Raw genomic sequence first — 17,484 nt, 5'->3', positions numbered from 1 at the left:
TGGAGGGCGTAGAAGGTCTGCAGAGAGATTTGGACAGGCTGAGTGAGTGGGCGAGGATCTGGCAGATGGAGTATAACGTTGACAAATGCGAGGTTATTCACTTTGGAGGAAATAATAGCAAATTGGATTATTATCTAAATGGAAAAAAATTACAACATGCTACTGTGCAAAGGGACCTGGGGGTCCTTGTGCACGAGACGCAAAAACCCAGTCTGCAGGTGCAACAGGTGATCAAGAAGCAAATGGGATGTTGGCTTATATCGCAAGGGGGATAGAATATAAAAGCAGAGATGTCATGCTGCATCTGTACAGGGTATTGGTGAGGCCGCAGCTGGAATACTGTGTGCAGTATTGGTCCCCTTATTTGCGGAAGGATATATTGGCCTTGGAGGGAGTGCAGAGAAGGTTCACCAGGTTGATACCGGAGATGAGGAGGGCTGTTGATTGTGAGGAGAGACTGAGCAGATTGGGTTTGTACTCGTTGGAATTTAGAACGCTGGGGGGGATCTTATAGAGACCTATAAGATAATGAAGGGGCTGGATAGGGTAGAGGTAGAGAGATTCTTTCCACTTAGAAAGGAAGCTGGAACTAGAGGGCACAACCTCAAAATAAAGGGGGGTCAGTTTAGGACAGAGTTGAGGAGAAACTTCTTCTCTCAGAGGGTGGTGAATCTCTGGAAGTGAATCTCTGAAATGGTGCAGGCTACCTCGTTGAATATGTTTAAATCACGGATAAATGGATTCCTGATCGGTCAGGGAATTAGGGGTTATGGGGATCAGGTGGGTAAGTGGAACTGATCCACTTCAGATCAGCCATGATCTTATTGAATGGCGGGGCAGGCTCGAGGGGCTAGATGGCCTACTCCTGTTCCTACTTCTTATGTTCTACCAGGACTTGATGGATTGAGTTATAAGGAGAGGCTGAATAGACTGGGACTTTTTTCTCTGGAGCGTAGGAGGCTGACGGGTGACCTTATAGAGGTCTATAAAATAATGAGGGGCATAGACAAGGTAGATCGTCAATATCTTTTCCCAAAGGTGGGGGAGTCTAAAACTAGAGGGCATAGGTTTAAGGTGAGAGGGGAGAGGTACAAAAGTGTCCAGAGGGACCATTTTTTCACAGAGGGTGGTGAGTGTCTGGAACAAGCTGCCAGAGGTAGTAGTATAGGCGGGTACAATTTTGTCTTTTAAAAAGCATTTAGATAGTTACATGGGTACAATGTGTGTAGAGGGATATGGGCCAAATGCGGGCAATTGGGATTAGCTTAGGGGTTTTTAAAAAAAAGTAAGGATGGCATGGACAAGTTGGGCCAAACAAACACAGTCCTGTTTCCATGCTGTAAACCTCTATGACAGAAATATGAAGGCCAGATTTAAAGCTCTTGTATAACTCAACAGATGTAAAAGATTAAATGCCAGTTGTAGATAAAGATTAATTATCAAACCATATAAGATATGAGAGACTATTTAGGAATGGCAGTGTTTTTAGTATTCCAGAGACCCAGACTGATGCTTCAAAGACAGGAGTTCAAATCTCACTATGACAGCTGGTGGAATTCAAATCCTCGAATAAAAAGCTAGAAGTGACCATGAAACTACTGGATTGTGAGAGAAGAAAATCTTCTGTCCTTCCTGATCTGGCCTACATCTCAATTCCCCTTTGAAATGGGCTGTAAAGTCCTCCTCTGCAAAAGGTGGGAGAGCTGTCCCACAGACTAGTTTAGCAACAGCTCGTCATTGTCAGACTCACTGAATCATACAGAACAGTCAATGTCTGAGATTACTCCATCACAATCTCTGGGTATGTCATGAGGCACCAGCAGACCAGATCCCCCAAAAGTGGTTCAACAGTGGAATAATTGGAAGGAGTATTCTGAATCCTAATCATTGACTGTCATGGCATCAGGTCAAGGACACCACCTGCTGATTACCAATGTTGAACACCGATTGAAAGAAGAACTGAGGGCAACACCACTATTGACCAAACTGGCCAAGAACTGAAAGACTTTTTCTGTCAGAATGAAGAGGCCTGCAGCATGTGTTGAAGGAAAAAAATCTATTTGACTTCACCCTCACCAATTTATCTGTCCATGGCAGTATTGCTGGAGTGGCCACTGCACAGTCCTTGTGCAGTCAAAGTGCCATTTTCACACAGGATACTGTCTGATGTGTTGTGTGGCACAACCTAAATGATTCAGAAGTGGAAATTTTAGCTGATGATTGCATAATATTCAGCATCATTCAGAACTCATCAGATACTGAAGCAGTACATGTTCAAATGTAGCAAGACCTGGACACTATTCAGGCTTGGACTGATAAGTGGTAAATAGCATTCATGTTGTAGAGGTTCCAGGCAATGACCATCTCCAACATGAGAAAATCTAACCATCTCCCCTTGACACTCAATGACATTACCATCACTGAATCCCCCACCATCAATATCCTGGGGGAGAGGGTGGTAATATTGACTAAAAACATAACTGGACCTGCCATGTAAACACTTTGACTGCAAAAGCAAGTCAGAGGTTGGGAATTCTGGGCAGGAACTCACCTCCTGAATCCCCAAAGCCTGTCCACCACCTAAAAGGCACATGTCAGGAGTGTGATACTGTTAACTTGCCTGGATGAGTGCAGCTCTAACAACACTCAAGAAGCTCAACACCATTCAGGATCGGCACCCCATCCACCACCTTAAACCTTAATTCCCTCCACCACAGAGGACAGTGGATGCAGTGTGTACCATCTAAAAGATGTACTGCAACAAGTATCCAAGGCTCCTTCAACAGTACCTTCCAACAAAACCTCTACCACTAACAAGGACAAGGGCATTGGATGCATGGGAACATCATTGCCTGAAAGTTCTTTTTCAAGCCAACACAATCCTGACTTGGAATGATATCACTGTTCCTTCACTGTCACTGGGTCAAACTTCTGGAACTCCCTCCCTAACAACACTGAGTGTACCTACACCAAATGGACTGCTGCGGTTCAAGAAGATGACTCGCCACCACCTTCTCGAGGGAAATTAGGGATGGGCAATGAATGCTGGCTTTGTCAGTGAAGCTCATATCCTTTAAATTAATGCAGAAAAAAATAAGGCACATTGAATTTCTGCCATTCTTCATCCCTTAACACTGTTGTCTGGTTCATGACCCCAAGAATCTGAGCCCTCTGCAGACAGCCATGCTTAATCAAGTTCGGTGGGTCGAGCCTCGGGTCTCCCTGCTGTGCTGGAAATCTAAAGATATATTGACAACATTATTGCTCACATTATTCCTTGCTGTACACCCCACTTTAGTGACACAACTGCTTTCCTGCCTCCCAGGTCAATTTCACTTTTCGCCACCACCCACACCATCCATCAGTGAGTGGATTGTTACTCCTATCTCAAGAATAAATCCCCTCCCCCACCAAAGTGAGAATTTCCCTGTCCTTACATCCCTTCACTCTTTTTCCCCCAATTCCAATCCCTCATCTTCTAAAGATATAAAGAGTGTGGGTCGATGATAAGTAAGTTTGCGGAAGTCTTGAAGATTGGCAGGGTAGTTAAAAGTGAGGAAGGAGGTTTTGGGTTTCAGGGAGCTGTATATGTGTTGGTCAGATGGGCTGATCAATGGCAGATGGAATTTAACCCTGAAAAGTGCAAGGTGATGCACTCTGGAAAGAGTAACAAGAGAAGGAAATACTCAATGAATGGCAGGCTCTAGGAAGCTTAGAAAAACAGAAGGTTCGTGGGGGGGTGCTTGTCCACAGATCCTTGAAGGTGGCAGGATGAATGAATAGGGTAGTTAAGAGGGCATACATAATACTTACCTTTATCAGTTGTGGCATAGATAATAAGAGCAGAGAGGTTATGTTGGAGCTGTACAAAACATTGGTTAGGCCACAGCTGGAGGACTGCGTACAATTCTGGTTACCTCGCTATAGCAAAAATGTGATTGCACTGGAGAGGTGCAGAGGAGATTCACCAGGATGTTGTCTGTGATGCGCGTTATCACACACGAGGCTTGAGATGCTCAGGAAATAAAGGTTTTTATTTACTGTTACAACGAAGCTACCATGTATAGTACACGATCCCAGACTGAGGGGTCCCAGACAGAGCAGTGACCTTTATACCTCTCCCAGGAGGCGGAGCCCGACTGGGATGTACCATAATAACTATAATACAGGTGTAACAGCCCAACCCTAACCCCAACAGCAACAAGTAGAACAACCCATCCCTAACCCCACCAGCAACATATATACATACTTGTAGTACTGGCCAGACCCTGGCTCAGTACTATCTAGTGGGAACCAACGATGGTTCACCACAGTCTGTGATGGAGCATTTGAGCTATGAAGAGAGCTGAATAGGCTTCAGTTGTTTTCTATAGAGTAGCAAAGGCTGAGGGGGGACCTGATTGAGGTGTATTGCAGGGCTCTGTATTGGGACCTCTGCTGTTTGTGATTTATATAAATGATCTGGAAGAAGGTGTAACTGGGGTGATCAGTAAGTTTGCGGACGACACAAAATTGGCAGGACTTGCAGATAGTGAGGAGCATTGTCAGAAGCTACAGAAGGATATAGATAGGCTGGAAATTCGGGCAAAGAAATGGCAGATGGAGTTCAATCCTGATAAATGCGAAGTGATGCATTTTGGTAGAAATAATGTAGGGAGGAGCTATACGATAAATGGCAGAACCATAAAGGGTGTAGATACGCAGAGGGACCTGGGTGTGCAAGTCCACAGATCCTTGAAAGTGACGTCACAGGTGGAGAAGGTGGTGAAGAAGGCATATGGCATGCTTGCCTTTATAGGATGGGGCATAGAGTATAAAAGTTGGGGTCTGATGTTGCAGATGTATAGAACGTTGGTTCGGCCGCATTTGGAATACTGCGTCCAGTTCTGATCGCCACAGTACCAGAAGGACGTGGAGGCTTTGGAGAGAATACAGAGGAGGTTTACCAGGATGTTGCCTGGTATGGAGGGGCTTAGTTATGAGGAGAGATTGGGTAAACTTGGGTTGTTCTCCCTGGAAAGACGGATGATGAGGGGAGACTTGATAGAGGTGTATAAAATTATGAAAGGCATAGATAGGGTGAACGGTGGGAAGCTTTTCCCCAGGTCGGTGGTGACGTTCATGAGGGGTCATAGGTTCAAGGTGAAGGGGGGGAGGTTTAACACAGATATCAGAAGGATATATTTTACACAGAGGGTGGTGGGGGCCTGGAATGCGCTGCCAGGCAAGGTGGTGGAGGCGGACACACTGGGAACGTTTAAGACTTATCTAGACAGCCATATGAACGGAGTGGGAATGGAGGGATACAAAAGAATGGTCTAGTTTGGACCAGGGAGCGGCGCGGGCTTGGAGGGCCGAAGGGCCTGTTCCTGTGCTGTATTGTTCTTTGTTCTTTGTGTATGGATTATGAGGGCTATTGCCAGGATGGATCTGAAGCAGCTGTTCACCTTAGTTGAATGGTCAAACTTTTAAGGTGAGGGGCAGGAGATTTAGAGGGGATTTGAGGAGAAATCCTTTCACCCAGAAATTGTTGTTGTCTGGAATGCACTGCCTGGGAGGGTAGGAGAGTCAATGCAGACTGAATGGGCCGAAGGGCCTCTTCTGTACTGTATGACTTACTGACTTGAAATATTAACTCTGTTTCTCTCTCCACAGATGTTGCCAGACCTGCTAATTTTTTTCAGCACTTTCTGTTTTTACCTCATCTTCCCATCCCCTTCCGCCTTTCTTCCTTTTCCTTTCATGTTCTCTCTTTTTTCTGTCCTTCTCCCTAATCCCTTACACCTATTCCCTCCTCTTTTGAGCTCTTCCTCAGAAATAATGCAAGCAAACTGAGCAAATTCTGAAATGTTATTTTTGATAAAGATTGTGCAGAGGTCTTCAACAGTGGAAATAGGTGGAGTAAATTTTACAGAATTCAACCATTGGCATCTCCCACAAGTTTCATCGTGTACTGTGACATGACAGATGGTGGTGGCTGGACTGTCATCCAGAGACGGAATGATGGCAGTGAAGACTTTGACAGGTTTGATTTTGTTTTAAACAAATTATGTTAGATAACACATCTTGTGCATGTTTGGACAAATTAATCTGTGAGTAAAAATGATTTTAAAAATGAAAAGGAATAATAAGCAAAACAAATCTCCATTTGAACAATGCGGCTGATGGACAGGGGGTGGTGCTTATTGTACTGCTGAGGTTACCCTTTATAAAACACTCAGATATCGTTGATCCTTCTTTCTTATGGTAAAAATGTTCAACATTCCTCCCCAGATCATCAAAATTCAATTTTCCATTGCAATTTGCTTAGTCCTAACGTTGCTGTTATCAGATACTGACATTTGTATCTGTCACCGATTAAGCTGGATATTTCCTCGTTTTTTTTAAAAACGGGAGTATGTTTCTTAAAGAATTGTTGCTTTGATAGAGCCACTTCTTAAACAAGTTAAAATTGTCTTTTGAAAACTATGCTTGCATTTGAAATTTATTGTAAAACGTAATGGATATTAAGATAAGATATTGAAAACTTAAGGCTGGATTTTACAAGGTGCAGTATTCCCCATAAACCCCAAACTGAAAAGTCAGTCGGGATCCCACCCACCCGAAGGCTGACTGCCCTGCATCCACTTAATGCTTGGCTAAGGATGAAACTTAAGCTATCTCGGAAGGATGTCCGACCTCAGAGGACTGCCAGGCAAGCCTATTGGCCAGCCATTCTGTAATCCCAGCAACAGCAGGCACACACAATGGCCACTGCTGGGACTACAGGCAGTCCCTGAATAGGAGCTAATGGAGGATGGACTTTAGATGAATCTATGCTTGGTATCATGAGGCTAGCCAGAGTGAGAGAGGTCAGGAGTGTGAGAGGCTGACGTTACCTATTCATTTGAATTCAGCTTGCTCAGCCTAGTGGCTCTGTCAAATGTTTTCAAAACTGGAAGAAATCAACAAAAATAAATCAATAACTTTTAGAATACTTTTTAATTATTCATTTTTACTGAAGGCTAAAGTCCATTTTTAAGCCAAATAACCAGTGTAGACTCACGAAATGACAATTTTTATGTTTGGCTTGTTGTTTTCTTCTGAAATATTGAATCATTTTCATCATCTGACGCTACTTTCAACACACCGTTTGCAGACTTTGAAATAACTATCTCCCCATGTATGCCACAACATCCCACCTACCCCTGCCCCCATCAGTAAATAGCCCCGAATCCCAGCAGAAGTGTATGTTTCACCAAATTTCTTTCTCCCTGACATGAACCTCATTTATCTTACCAAGCCCAGGAATTCTGAAGAAATTATCTTTGTTTTACAGGGGGTTACTATTTAAATACAATTAGCGCAGTTGATGTGTTTCCATTTCTAATGAATTATTTATGTTGGTGTATAATCAATAATAGATGTTTGTGGAAGTTAATAATGGATGTGCATATATAAAATTAATAATGTATGCACATTTTCGTCAAGCTTGAAGACGTACAAGACTATCACTGGCAGTTCATATGATATAATCCCATTTTAACATCTCAAGTTGATCAGCAGTTGACTGCTCAATTGTGCTCAGTATTAAATCATTTTCAACAATTTAAGTAGGTTAGGTTCATGATGAATAGCGTACAGATTTTCACTGAGGTAGTAAATCCTGTTTTTGAAATAATCCCAGGTGAGGATTGTACGTAAGATTTCAGTCCTTTCTGATACATGCTGCTATGAGTTTACTCTCAACAACAATGAAGTACATAATACATTGCTCATTTATGATCTAGAGTCTGGTCTGATTACAAGCAAGGCTTTGGAAACTTTCAAAATCTCAGTGGAGAACATTGGATTGGAAATGATCATTTGAATTACCTTACGTCACAGGGCAAGTATTTTAATATCTTTGTTCATAGTTCTAACTGAAATATGAATTAATATTTCAGGTTATAATAATAGCTGCCATGATTATGTGGAAGTTAAAATGTTCAGATTGAAGTTTCATAGTTTGGAAGTTAAATTGTGCGGAAGCTAAAGTGTTCAAATTAAAGTTTCATGCCTTCTCTGTAAAGTAGTGGAAAATGTTTATCAGCTTACAGACCTTCAAAAGGAGTCAGCACGAACGGGCTAATCTTCATCTGTGTAGGCCCATAACATTTCTGCTTTTTGGCCTTCACCGGAGGGTGAGCAAGACCAGATTTTTCCATAACAAATGCCAAAGGCAGGATATGGGGATATGCAAATGAAGGATTAGCAGAAGTCAGTTTTTCATCAAATGAGAATGGATGAATTAGTTGCACAGGTAGATGTAAAGGGGTATGATTTAGTTGGCATTATGGAGACATGGCATCAAAATGACCAAGGATGGGAACTAAACATTGAGTGTTTAGGAAGACAGACAGACAGAAAGGAAAAGGTGGTGGAGTTGAATCGTTGATTAAAGAAGATACTGAAATGATATTGAGGAAAGAAAGACACAGACAATGTGGAATCTGTATGGATCGAGTTAAGAAACACCAAGGGGCAAAGAACATTTGTGGGGGTGGTATACAGACCACCAAACTGTAGTGGTAATGCTGCGAATAGCATTAGACAGGACATCAGAGATGCATGTGTTAAAGGAACATCTGTGTTTGTGTGTGACTTTAATCTGCATATAGACTGGGAGAGTCAAATTAGTCACAGTACAATAGAGGAGGAATTTCTGGATCAATACATTGAGGAACCATGGGAACATGGAAACAGGCCACCTTGGACTCGGTATTGTGCAATGAGAAAGGATTAGTTGGCAATCCAGTTGTGAGAGAACCTTGAGGATAAATGACCATAATACGATAGAATTCTTTGTCATGGTGGATAGTGATGGAGTTGATTCTGAGACCAGGTTCCTAAATCTCAATCAAGGTAACTATGATGGTATGAGACATGAATTGGCCATGATGGACTGGGAAATATTACTGAAAGGACAGACAGTGGACAGGCAATGGCAGGCTTTTAAGGAACAAATAGGTGAACTCCAGAAGTTATTTATTCCTGTTTGGTGCAAGAGTGTAAAGGAATTGTGGCTATAAGGGAAATTAGAGATAGCATCAGACTCAAGGAAGAAGCAAACAAATTGGCAAGAAAAAGCAATAGGCTTGAGGATTGGGAGCAGTTTAAATTTCAGCAAAGGCAGACCAAAGGATTGATTAAGAAGGGAAAAATAAAGTATGAAAGCTAGTGGGGAACAGAAAAACTGACTGTAAAAGTTTCTATAGGTATATAAAGACAAAAAGATTGACAAAAACGAATGTAGGCCCCTTACAACCAGAAATGGGAGAATTCATAATGGGGAATAAAGAAATAGCTGAGAAATTAAATTCGTACTTTGCTTCACTCTTCACAAAAGACATGAATAACTGATTCTGAGTCACCAGAATTACTCAAAATATCTTTTTAAAATTTGTTGAATGCATTCATTTACCGTGGGTTGGATTTTCCCCTGGGAATCCACTCATTTCTACCCCAAAAACTGCTTTGAAGATTTTCCTTTGCCTCCACTGAACATGGACTTTTTAGGCCACCATATCCTCACCCCATGGAATGCATATAATAGGAGGGTTGGAGGGTGTGGTTGATTACCTCAAAATTGTCCCATTTTTGTTGTAGAGGCAGTGGGGCAATTTGCTGCATGGCTTCATTATCTTCCCCTGTCCCTTTCTGGCTTAACTAATGAAAATAAGACCTTACTGGAATAGGCACTGAAGCCTGACCATACTTGCAGAACACAAGGTACCTGAACCAAGCTATAAGCAACGTAATATAAAATGTAATAGGTAAGTGCATGTCAGATTTTTAAAAATGTATTCAAATATTTTAATTGTTCCTTCAGTTTTATTTAAAGCTTTTTAAGTATTTTTAATTAGAGGAATGTAGGAACAGGAGTAGGTCATTCCATAAAACCATAAGATGTAGGAGCAGAAGTAGGCCATCCTGCCCATCGAGTCTGCTCTGCCATTCAACGAGATCATGACTGATCTATGATAGTTCTCAATTCCACTTTCCTGCCTTATCCCCATAACCCTCAATTTCATTATTGATTAAAAATCTGTCGATCTCAGCCTTGAACATACTTCATGACTGGTAAAGAATTCCACAGATTAACTACCCTCAGAAGAAATTCCTCCTCATTTCAGTATTAAAAGGATGATCCTTTACTCTGAGATTGTGCCCTCTGGTCCTATGCTCTGCCAAAGAGAAACAACCTCTCAGCATCTACCCTGTCAAGTTCCCTGAGAATCCTATATGTCTCAATAAGGTCATCTCGCTTCTAAACTCCACTGAGTACAGGCCCATCCTCTCCTCATAAGAAAATTCCTCCATACCCAGGATCAAATTAGGGAACCTCCTCTGGACTGCTTCCAATGCCAGTATATCTTTCCTTAGATGAGGGGGACCCAAACCATTCACAGTAGTCCATGTGTGGTCTAACGAGTGCCGTGTATAACTTTCGTAGGGCTTCCCTATTTTTATATTCCAATCCCTTTGAAGTAAAGGCTAACATTCCATTTGCCCTCCCAATTACCTGCTGAACTTGCATGCTAGCTTTTTGTGATTTATGCACGAGGATTCCCAAATCCCTCTGTGCTGCAGTTTTCTCCATTTAAATAAAATTCAGATCTCTTATTCTTCCTACCAATGTACGTAACTTCTCATTTTTTGATATTATATGCCATCTGCCATATTTTTGCCCACACACCTATATAAGTACATAAGAACATAAGAAATAGGAGCAGGAGTAGGCCATCTAGCCCCTTGAGCCTGCCCCGCCATTCAATAAGATCATGGCTGATCTGATAGTGGTTTAGTTCCACTTACCCGCCCGCTCCCCATAGCCCTTAATTCCCTTATTGATCAGAAATCTATCTACCTGTGACTTAAACATATCTCGACCTTTTGGCTAAGATCAAGTGTAGTATGGTCGGCCGCACTTGGTCGGCCGCACTTGGTTGAGGTCATTAGGTTATACTGAAGCTTCATATGTTTCATATGAAGCAATTTTTTAAAGCGGCATCTCGGCCTTTTGACTAAGATGCAAATGAGCTCAATTCTTGGAGGAGGATCCTCCCCCTTCTCCAATCAGCTTGGCTCATGTAGATCAGGCCCAGGACAGGGTGGTTTGGTCGCTCGCCCTGTCTTGTCAGCCTGGATCTGAAATGTCTCAACTTGTTGAGACTCTGAATTGGATTTGATTTGATTGAATTGGAAAAGTATTTTAAAAAATTTAACGAGGTAGCCTCCACTGCTTCAATGGACAGAGAATTCCAGAGATTCACTACCCTCAGAGAAGAAGTTCCTCCTCAATTCTGTTCTAAACTGACTCCCCCTTATTTTGAGGCTGTGACCTCTAGTTCTTGTTTCCTTTCTAAGTGGAAAGAATCTCTCTGCCTCTACCCTGTCGAGCCCCTTCATTATCTTATATGTCTCTATAAGATTTCCCCTCAGCCTTCTAAACTCCAACGAGTACAGGTCCAATCTACTCAATCTCTCCTCATAAGCTAACCCCCTCATCTCCGGTATCAACCTGATGAACCTTCTCTGTACTCCCTCCAAGGCCAATATATCCTTTCGCAAACAAGGGGACCAAAATTGCACACAGTACTCCAGTTGTGGCCTCACCAGTACCCTGTACAACTGCAGCAAGACCTCCCTGCTTTTTTCCTCCATCCCCTTTGCGATAAAGGCCAACATTCCATTTGCCTTCTTGATCACCTGCTGCACCTGCAAACTGAGTTTTTGCGATTCATGCACAAGGACCCCCAGGTCCCTCTGCACAGTAGCATGTTGTAATTTTTCACCATTTAAATAATAGTCCATTTTACTATTATTCCTTCCAAAGTTATTCCTTCCAAAATTATTCCTATCCTGTCAGTATCCCTCTGGACTCTGTGTCATTCTCGCCTCTTGCCTTCCTACCTACTTTTCTGTCATCTGCAAATTTGGTAATAATATATTCACTTCTCGTCAAAAACATTATTGTAAATAATTGTGGCCCCAGCACTGATCCCCTTTGGCACTGCACGAGTTGCAGGTTGTCATCGTGAAAATGCCCCTCTTATCTCAAGTCTCTGACTTCTATCAGTTTGCCAATCCTATATCCATGCTAATTTACCTCCAACACCATGGGCTCTTATCTTATTAAAAAGCCTTTTGTGCAGTATGTCATTGAATGCCTTTTGGAAATCCAAGTATCTATCCTGCTCATTACCAATTCAAAGAATTCTAATAAATTTGTCAGGCATGATTTCCCCTTAATGGATTATATTGTAAATGCTCTGCTATTCTAAAAAAGCCTGTTCAGTGAGATCATGGTTGATCTTTATCCAAAGTACCTTGGGTCCATAACTCTTAATATCCTTATCTATCAAAAATGTACTGATCTCAGATATAAACTTATATATAATTTAGCATGAGAGTGCACTGTAGATATGCCACAAAGGCTGGGGGAGGGGTGGTTGATTTGAAAGCAGCTAAGAATGGGCACAGGGATGATGATGTGTACTTAATCTGCACCCATAAGGACATAAGAAATAGAGTAATAAATAACAGCACAGCAAGTTGCCCTTCAGCCCATCATGTCTGCACTGGCCAATCAAACACCTATCTATTCTACTCCCATTTTCCACCACTTTGTCCGTAACCTTGTATGCTATGGCATTTGAAGTGCTCATCCAAATGCATCATAAATGTTGCGAGGGTTCTCACTTCCACCAGCCTTTCAGGTAGTGAGTTCCAGATTCCCACCACCTTATGGGAGAAGTTTTTCCTCAAATCCCCTCTAAATCTCCTGCCCCTTACCTTAAATCTATGCCCACTGTTATTGACCCCTCTACTGGGGGAAAGGCTTCTTCCTATCTACTCTATGTCCCTCATAATTATGTATACCTCAGCCTTCTCTGCTCTAAAGAAAACAACTCAACCCAAGTAGCCTCTTAAAAACACTCCAGTCCAGGCACATCCCCTCTGCAGCCTTTCTAGTGCAATCACATCCTTCCTATAGGGTTGCAACTTGAACTGCATCAAAATGGGCTACATACACCGCACCAACAATTTTTGTGACTTCTGCAAATGTACTGATCCTACATGGACATTTATGTCCAGTTCATTAATGTACACTACAAACAGCAATAACCCAGCACCGATCCCTGCGGTACACCACTTGACACAGGCTTCCAGTCACAAACCAACCTTCGACTGTCACTCTCTGCCTCCTTCCACTGAGTCAATTGTGGATCCAATTTGCCAAATTGCCCTGGATCCCATGAGCTCTTACCTTCTTGACCAGTCTCCCATGCGGGACCTTGTCAAAAGTCTTACTGAAGTCCATGTAAACATCAACTGCACTGCCCTAGTCACCTCTTGGAAAATTCAATCAAATTTATTAGACATGATCTCCCCCAGACAAAGACAAATTGACTATCCTTGAGTAATCTTTGCCTCCCCAAATGGAGATTAATTCTCTCAGAATTATTTCCAATAATTTCCTGATCACTGTTAGATTCAGTGGCCTGTAATTACCCATTTTTTCCCTGCTTCCCTTCTTGAATAATGTTACCACATTAGCTGTCCTCCAGTCCTCTAGTACTTCTCCTGTGGCCAGAGAGGATCTGAAAATTAGTGTCAGGGCCCCTGCAATCTCCTCTCTTGCCTCACACAGCAGCCTCGGATACAGTTCATCTGGGCCATATAAATAGGTAAGCACAGTAAGAAGTCTCACAACTGTGCTTACCCAAGTCCAACGCCGGCATCTCCACACCATATAAATAGGAGCAGGAGTAGACCATTTGGCTCTTCAAGCCTGCTCCACCAACTTCATGCTGCTTTGCCAATTTGTATATTTGCTGCATGCAGCTAGCACTAAATGTTCTGTTGAGTGGATGCATGCCTCAACAGGGACCCAAGTTTGTGCAACACTGCCATCACTTCAAGCCAGCTTGCACTACTTAAATGGGAAGTGCATCCTGGCTGAAGCAGCGACTGGAGCCGTTTGTGGAAGAGACTCTGAGCAGTAAGAAAAGTGAATAGTGGTGCAGTAGGGGAGAGAGCATGCTGCAGGGTTCTTGGAGTAAACAGTAGACCTTAATAGAGGAGGGAGAGAGAAAGAGGGATGTCCTTTTTCCTCAGAGGCCAGAACGCCATCCAGATAAACCCTCAGAAGGCAGTGCGATCAAATAGGGACAGCAGTCAATGGCAAGCTCCTTTATGGGAGGCAATGGAGTAGTGGTATTGTCAATGGGCTAGTAATCCACTGACCCAGGGTAATGCTCTTGGAACTCAGGTTTGAATCCCACCATGGTGGATGGTGAAATTTGAATTAAATGAAAATTTGGAATGAAAAGAAACCATTGTCGATAGTTGTAAAAACCCATCTGGTTCACGAATGTCTTTAAGGAAAGCTAGGGAGGAAAGCTGCCATCCTTACATGGTCTGGCTTAAAGGTGACTCCAGACCCATAGCAACGTGGTTGACTCTTAAATGCTCTAGGAAATGGCCTGACAAGGTACTCAGTTCCAGGGCAATTAGAGATGGGCAATAAATGCTGGCCCAGCCAGCAATGCCCACATCCCATGATGGCCTGTTTATGGATTGTCTGCTATGCTATCTCCAAGGTTTGTTGCATTGGGTTGGATGAGAAAAATTCTCCATCAGAGGATTGCCTGAAATATCAGTGGAAGGCAGGTGTGCATTTTCTTTTTCTCTGGTCAGAGTCCGAAATCGGATTTCCAATCCTGATTGGAAGATCTGGGCCAATAAATTCATATAAGTGACTATGGTCTCTGGCTAGATCTTCGAATGCCATTTCCTACCACCTGCCTCTCTAGCCTCACATACTGGTCAGTGCATCACTTTCTCACCTACTCACAATTTCTGTCAATCATAACTCCCCTACATTCATAGCTTTACTTCACTCTCACATACTTAGCACTGCTGCAGGCCTCACACCACATCTCACAGCTTGCAAACACTGCCAGCTAATCAACATGGGCAGCCACATCATCCAAACACATTGCACCATACTCAGTGACACGTCTCTCTCTCTTGCAGGACCAGAAGGAACATAATTGAGGCAGCAGAATGTAACCAGATATAGCTATATGTTCTTATCCTCGTGGAAGAGACAGTGCTCGACACATTGGAGCATCCATTATCGAGACCGTGGCGAATAGTGGGACTGAAACCATTGAAGATAACTGTATTTTCACATTCCACTTCTCCTCATCTCTCACTCTCTTCTGATTTATAAATTACACATGGGGTAAACATGCCCCTCTTTCATCTCCCTAACCTTACCACAACTCTACTCACATTCCCTTCTCCTTTCAGATAGCCACCTGGCTGGGCAGTAGAGGAATAGCAACAGGTGGAGGAGCAACAAGACGCTCTCCTTCAAGATACCATCACTCAATTTCAGCCTTGCAGTCACCATCTCAGATACTGACTGTATGCATAATTTATAAGATGGTATAGGAGGTGAAATCTGCATGTGGTGAGACACCTGACACAAGTCATTTGCGGCTAGGCAAGGGGAAAAGTGTCAGTTCATCAGAGGGCAAGGCCACCCATGAGTACTGTGGCAAAGGAATTTGAAGATGACTTCAATGGGGCATGGGTATAAGAGGAAGGCTGATGGGTATGCCCATTGAAATGCTTGGTGCATTGGCAAGCCTTTCAGAAAACTTGCGCGCAATTCCAAAAAACAGAGGAATCCAGCACCAATTTGGTTCAAGTTTTGCACCTTAGAATCCATCATCTCCAGCATGACCAATTCCATGAAATCACTTGCAGACCCATCCATTATTTGCAACTGATGGTCGATGTTTCAGCTCCCAATGCAGCATCAACAAAAGTCAGCCAATGTCTGGGTGCAGTATGCAGGTGCAGCATGTAATCAAGAAGCCTAGTGGAATGTTATCCTTTATTAGGAGAAGAACTGAACATAAAAATAAGGATGTAGTGCATGAGTGATACAGAGCATTGGTGAGACTACATCTCAAATACTGCATGCAGTTTTGGTCTCTTTATTTAAGGAAGGATGTAAATGTATTGGTGGCAGTTCAGAGGAGTTTTACTAGATTGATAGCTGGAATGAGCAAGTTGTCTAATGGAAATAGGTTGGACAGGCTGGGCTCGTTTCCACTGAGTTTTGAAAAGTGAGGGGTGACACGTTCGAAGTATAAAAGATCCTGAATGGGACTGAGAAGGTCAACATAGAAAGGATATTTCCTCTGGTGGGTGAGCCCAGAGCCAGGAGTTGCCCTGACAGGACAAAGATGAGGAGAATTTTTCTCTTAGAAGGTTGTGCGACTTTAGACCTCCCTGCCTCAGAAGGCAATGGAAGCAGGGTCACCTAAGTATTTTTAAGGCAGAGATAAACAACCTCTGATTCCCTTGCCTAACAAGAATTTTTTGGTGTGGTGGATAGATGGGAATGTGGAATTTGAAACACAAACAGATCAGATATGATCTTACTGAATGAGTGAGTAGGCTTGATGGGCTGAATGACCTACTGCTGCTCCTAATTCAAATGCATGTTCGTATGCTATGATGGTGGTTCAGATACAGGTGGCACAGTGGACTGCTGCCAAATGAAGAAATTATACAGTAAATGGTAGAAACCTTAGGAGTTTTGACAGGCAGAGAGATCTGGGCATACATGTCCACCGATTACTGCAAGTGGCAACGCAGGTGGATAAGGTAGTCAAGGCGGCATACGGCATGCTTGCCTTCATCGGTCAGGGCATTGAGTATAAAAATTGGCAGGTCACGCTGCAGCTGTATAGAACCTTACCTTAGGCTTCATTTGAAATATTGTGTACAATTCTGGTTGCCACACTGCCAGAACAATGTAGATGCTTTGGAGAGAGTACAGAAGAGGTTTACTAGGATGTTGCCTGGTATGGAGGATATTAGCTATGGTGGAGAGGTTGGATAAACTCGACTTGTTCTCACTGGAATGACAGAGGTTGAAGTGCGACTTGATAGAGGTTTACAAGATTATGAGTGGCATGGACAGAGTGGATAGTCAGATGCTCATTCCTAAGGTAGAAAAGCCAAGTATTAGGGGACATAGGTTTAAGGCGCGTGGGGAAAAGTTTAGAGGAGATATGTGAGAGTTTCTTTTTTAACATAGAGGGTGGTGAATGTCTGGAACGCGCTGTCCGGGGAGGTGGTGGGAGCAGGTACGATAGCTGCATTTAAGGGTCATCTAGATAAATACATGAATAGGATGGGAAAGGAAGTATACGGACTCCATAAGTGCATACAGTTTTAGTTTAGGCAGGCATTATGGTCAGCGCAAGCTTGGAGTGCCGAAGGACCTGTTCCTGTACTGTTCTTTGAAGGCATTATAACTGTTGCCAGAAATCCAGGCATTGACCTGGGTGTCCCACTGTTTTGTGACCTTAAATTATTTTCACCCGAGCAAAGAAAGGAATTGGAAGATTTTTTTAATTAAGGATTTTCCTG

General features: G+C 42.8%; 1 protein-coding gene across 1 annotated transcript in view; it reads left to right on the top strand.

Annotated features, from left to right (window-relative positions):
- Positions 1-17,484, top strand: part of fgl1 (fibrinogen-like 1) — a 35,474-nt gene that overhangs the window by 13,857 nt on the left and 4,133 nt on the right. Inside the window, exons 4-5 of the mRNA XM_078217794.1 lie at positions 5,866-6,025; positions 7,770-7,867. Of these exons, the coding sequence (XP_078073920.1) occupies positions 5,866-6,025; positions 7,770-7,867 (258 nt within the window). The remainder of the gene's footprint in view (positions 1-5,865; positions 6,026-7,769; positions 7,868-17,484) is intronic.

Source organism: Mustelus asterias, chromosome 1, assembly GCF_964213995.1.
Source record: "Mustelus asterias chromosome 1, sMusAst1.hap1.1, whole genome shotgun sequence".
Taxonomy (NCBI): domain Eukaryota; kingdom Metazoa; phylum Chordata; class Chondrichthyes; order Carcharhiniformes; family Triakidae; genus Mustelus; species Mustelus asterias.
Note: the sequence above shows the minus strand (reverse complement) of the source record. Positions and strands in the feature narration are given on the sequence as shown.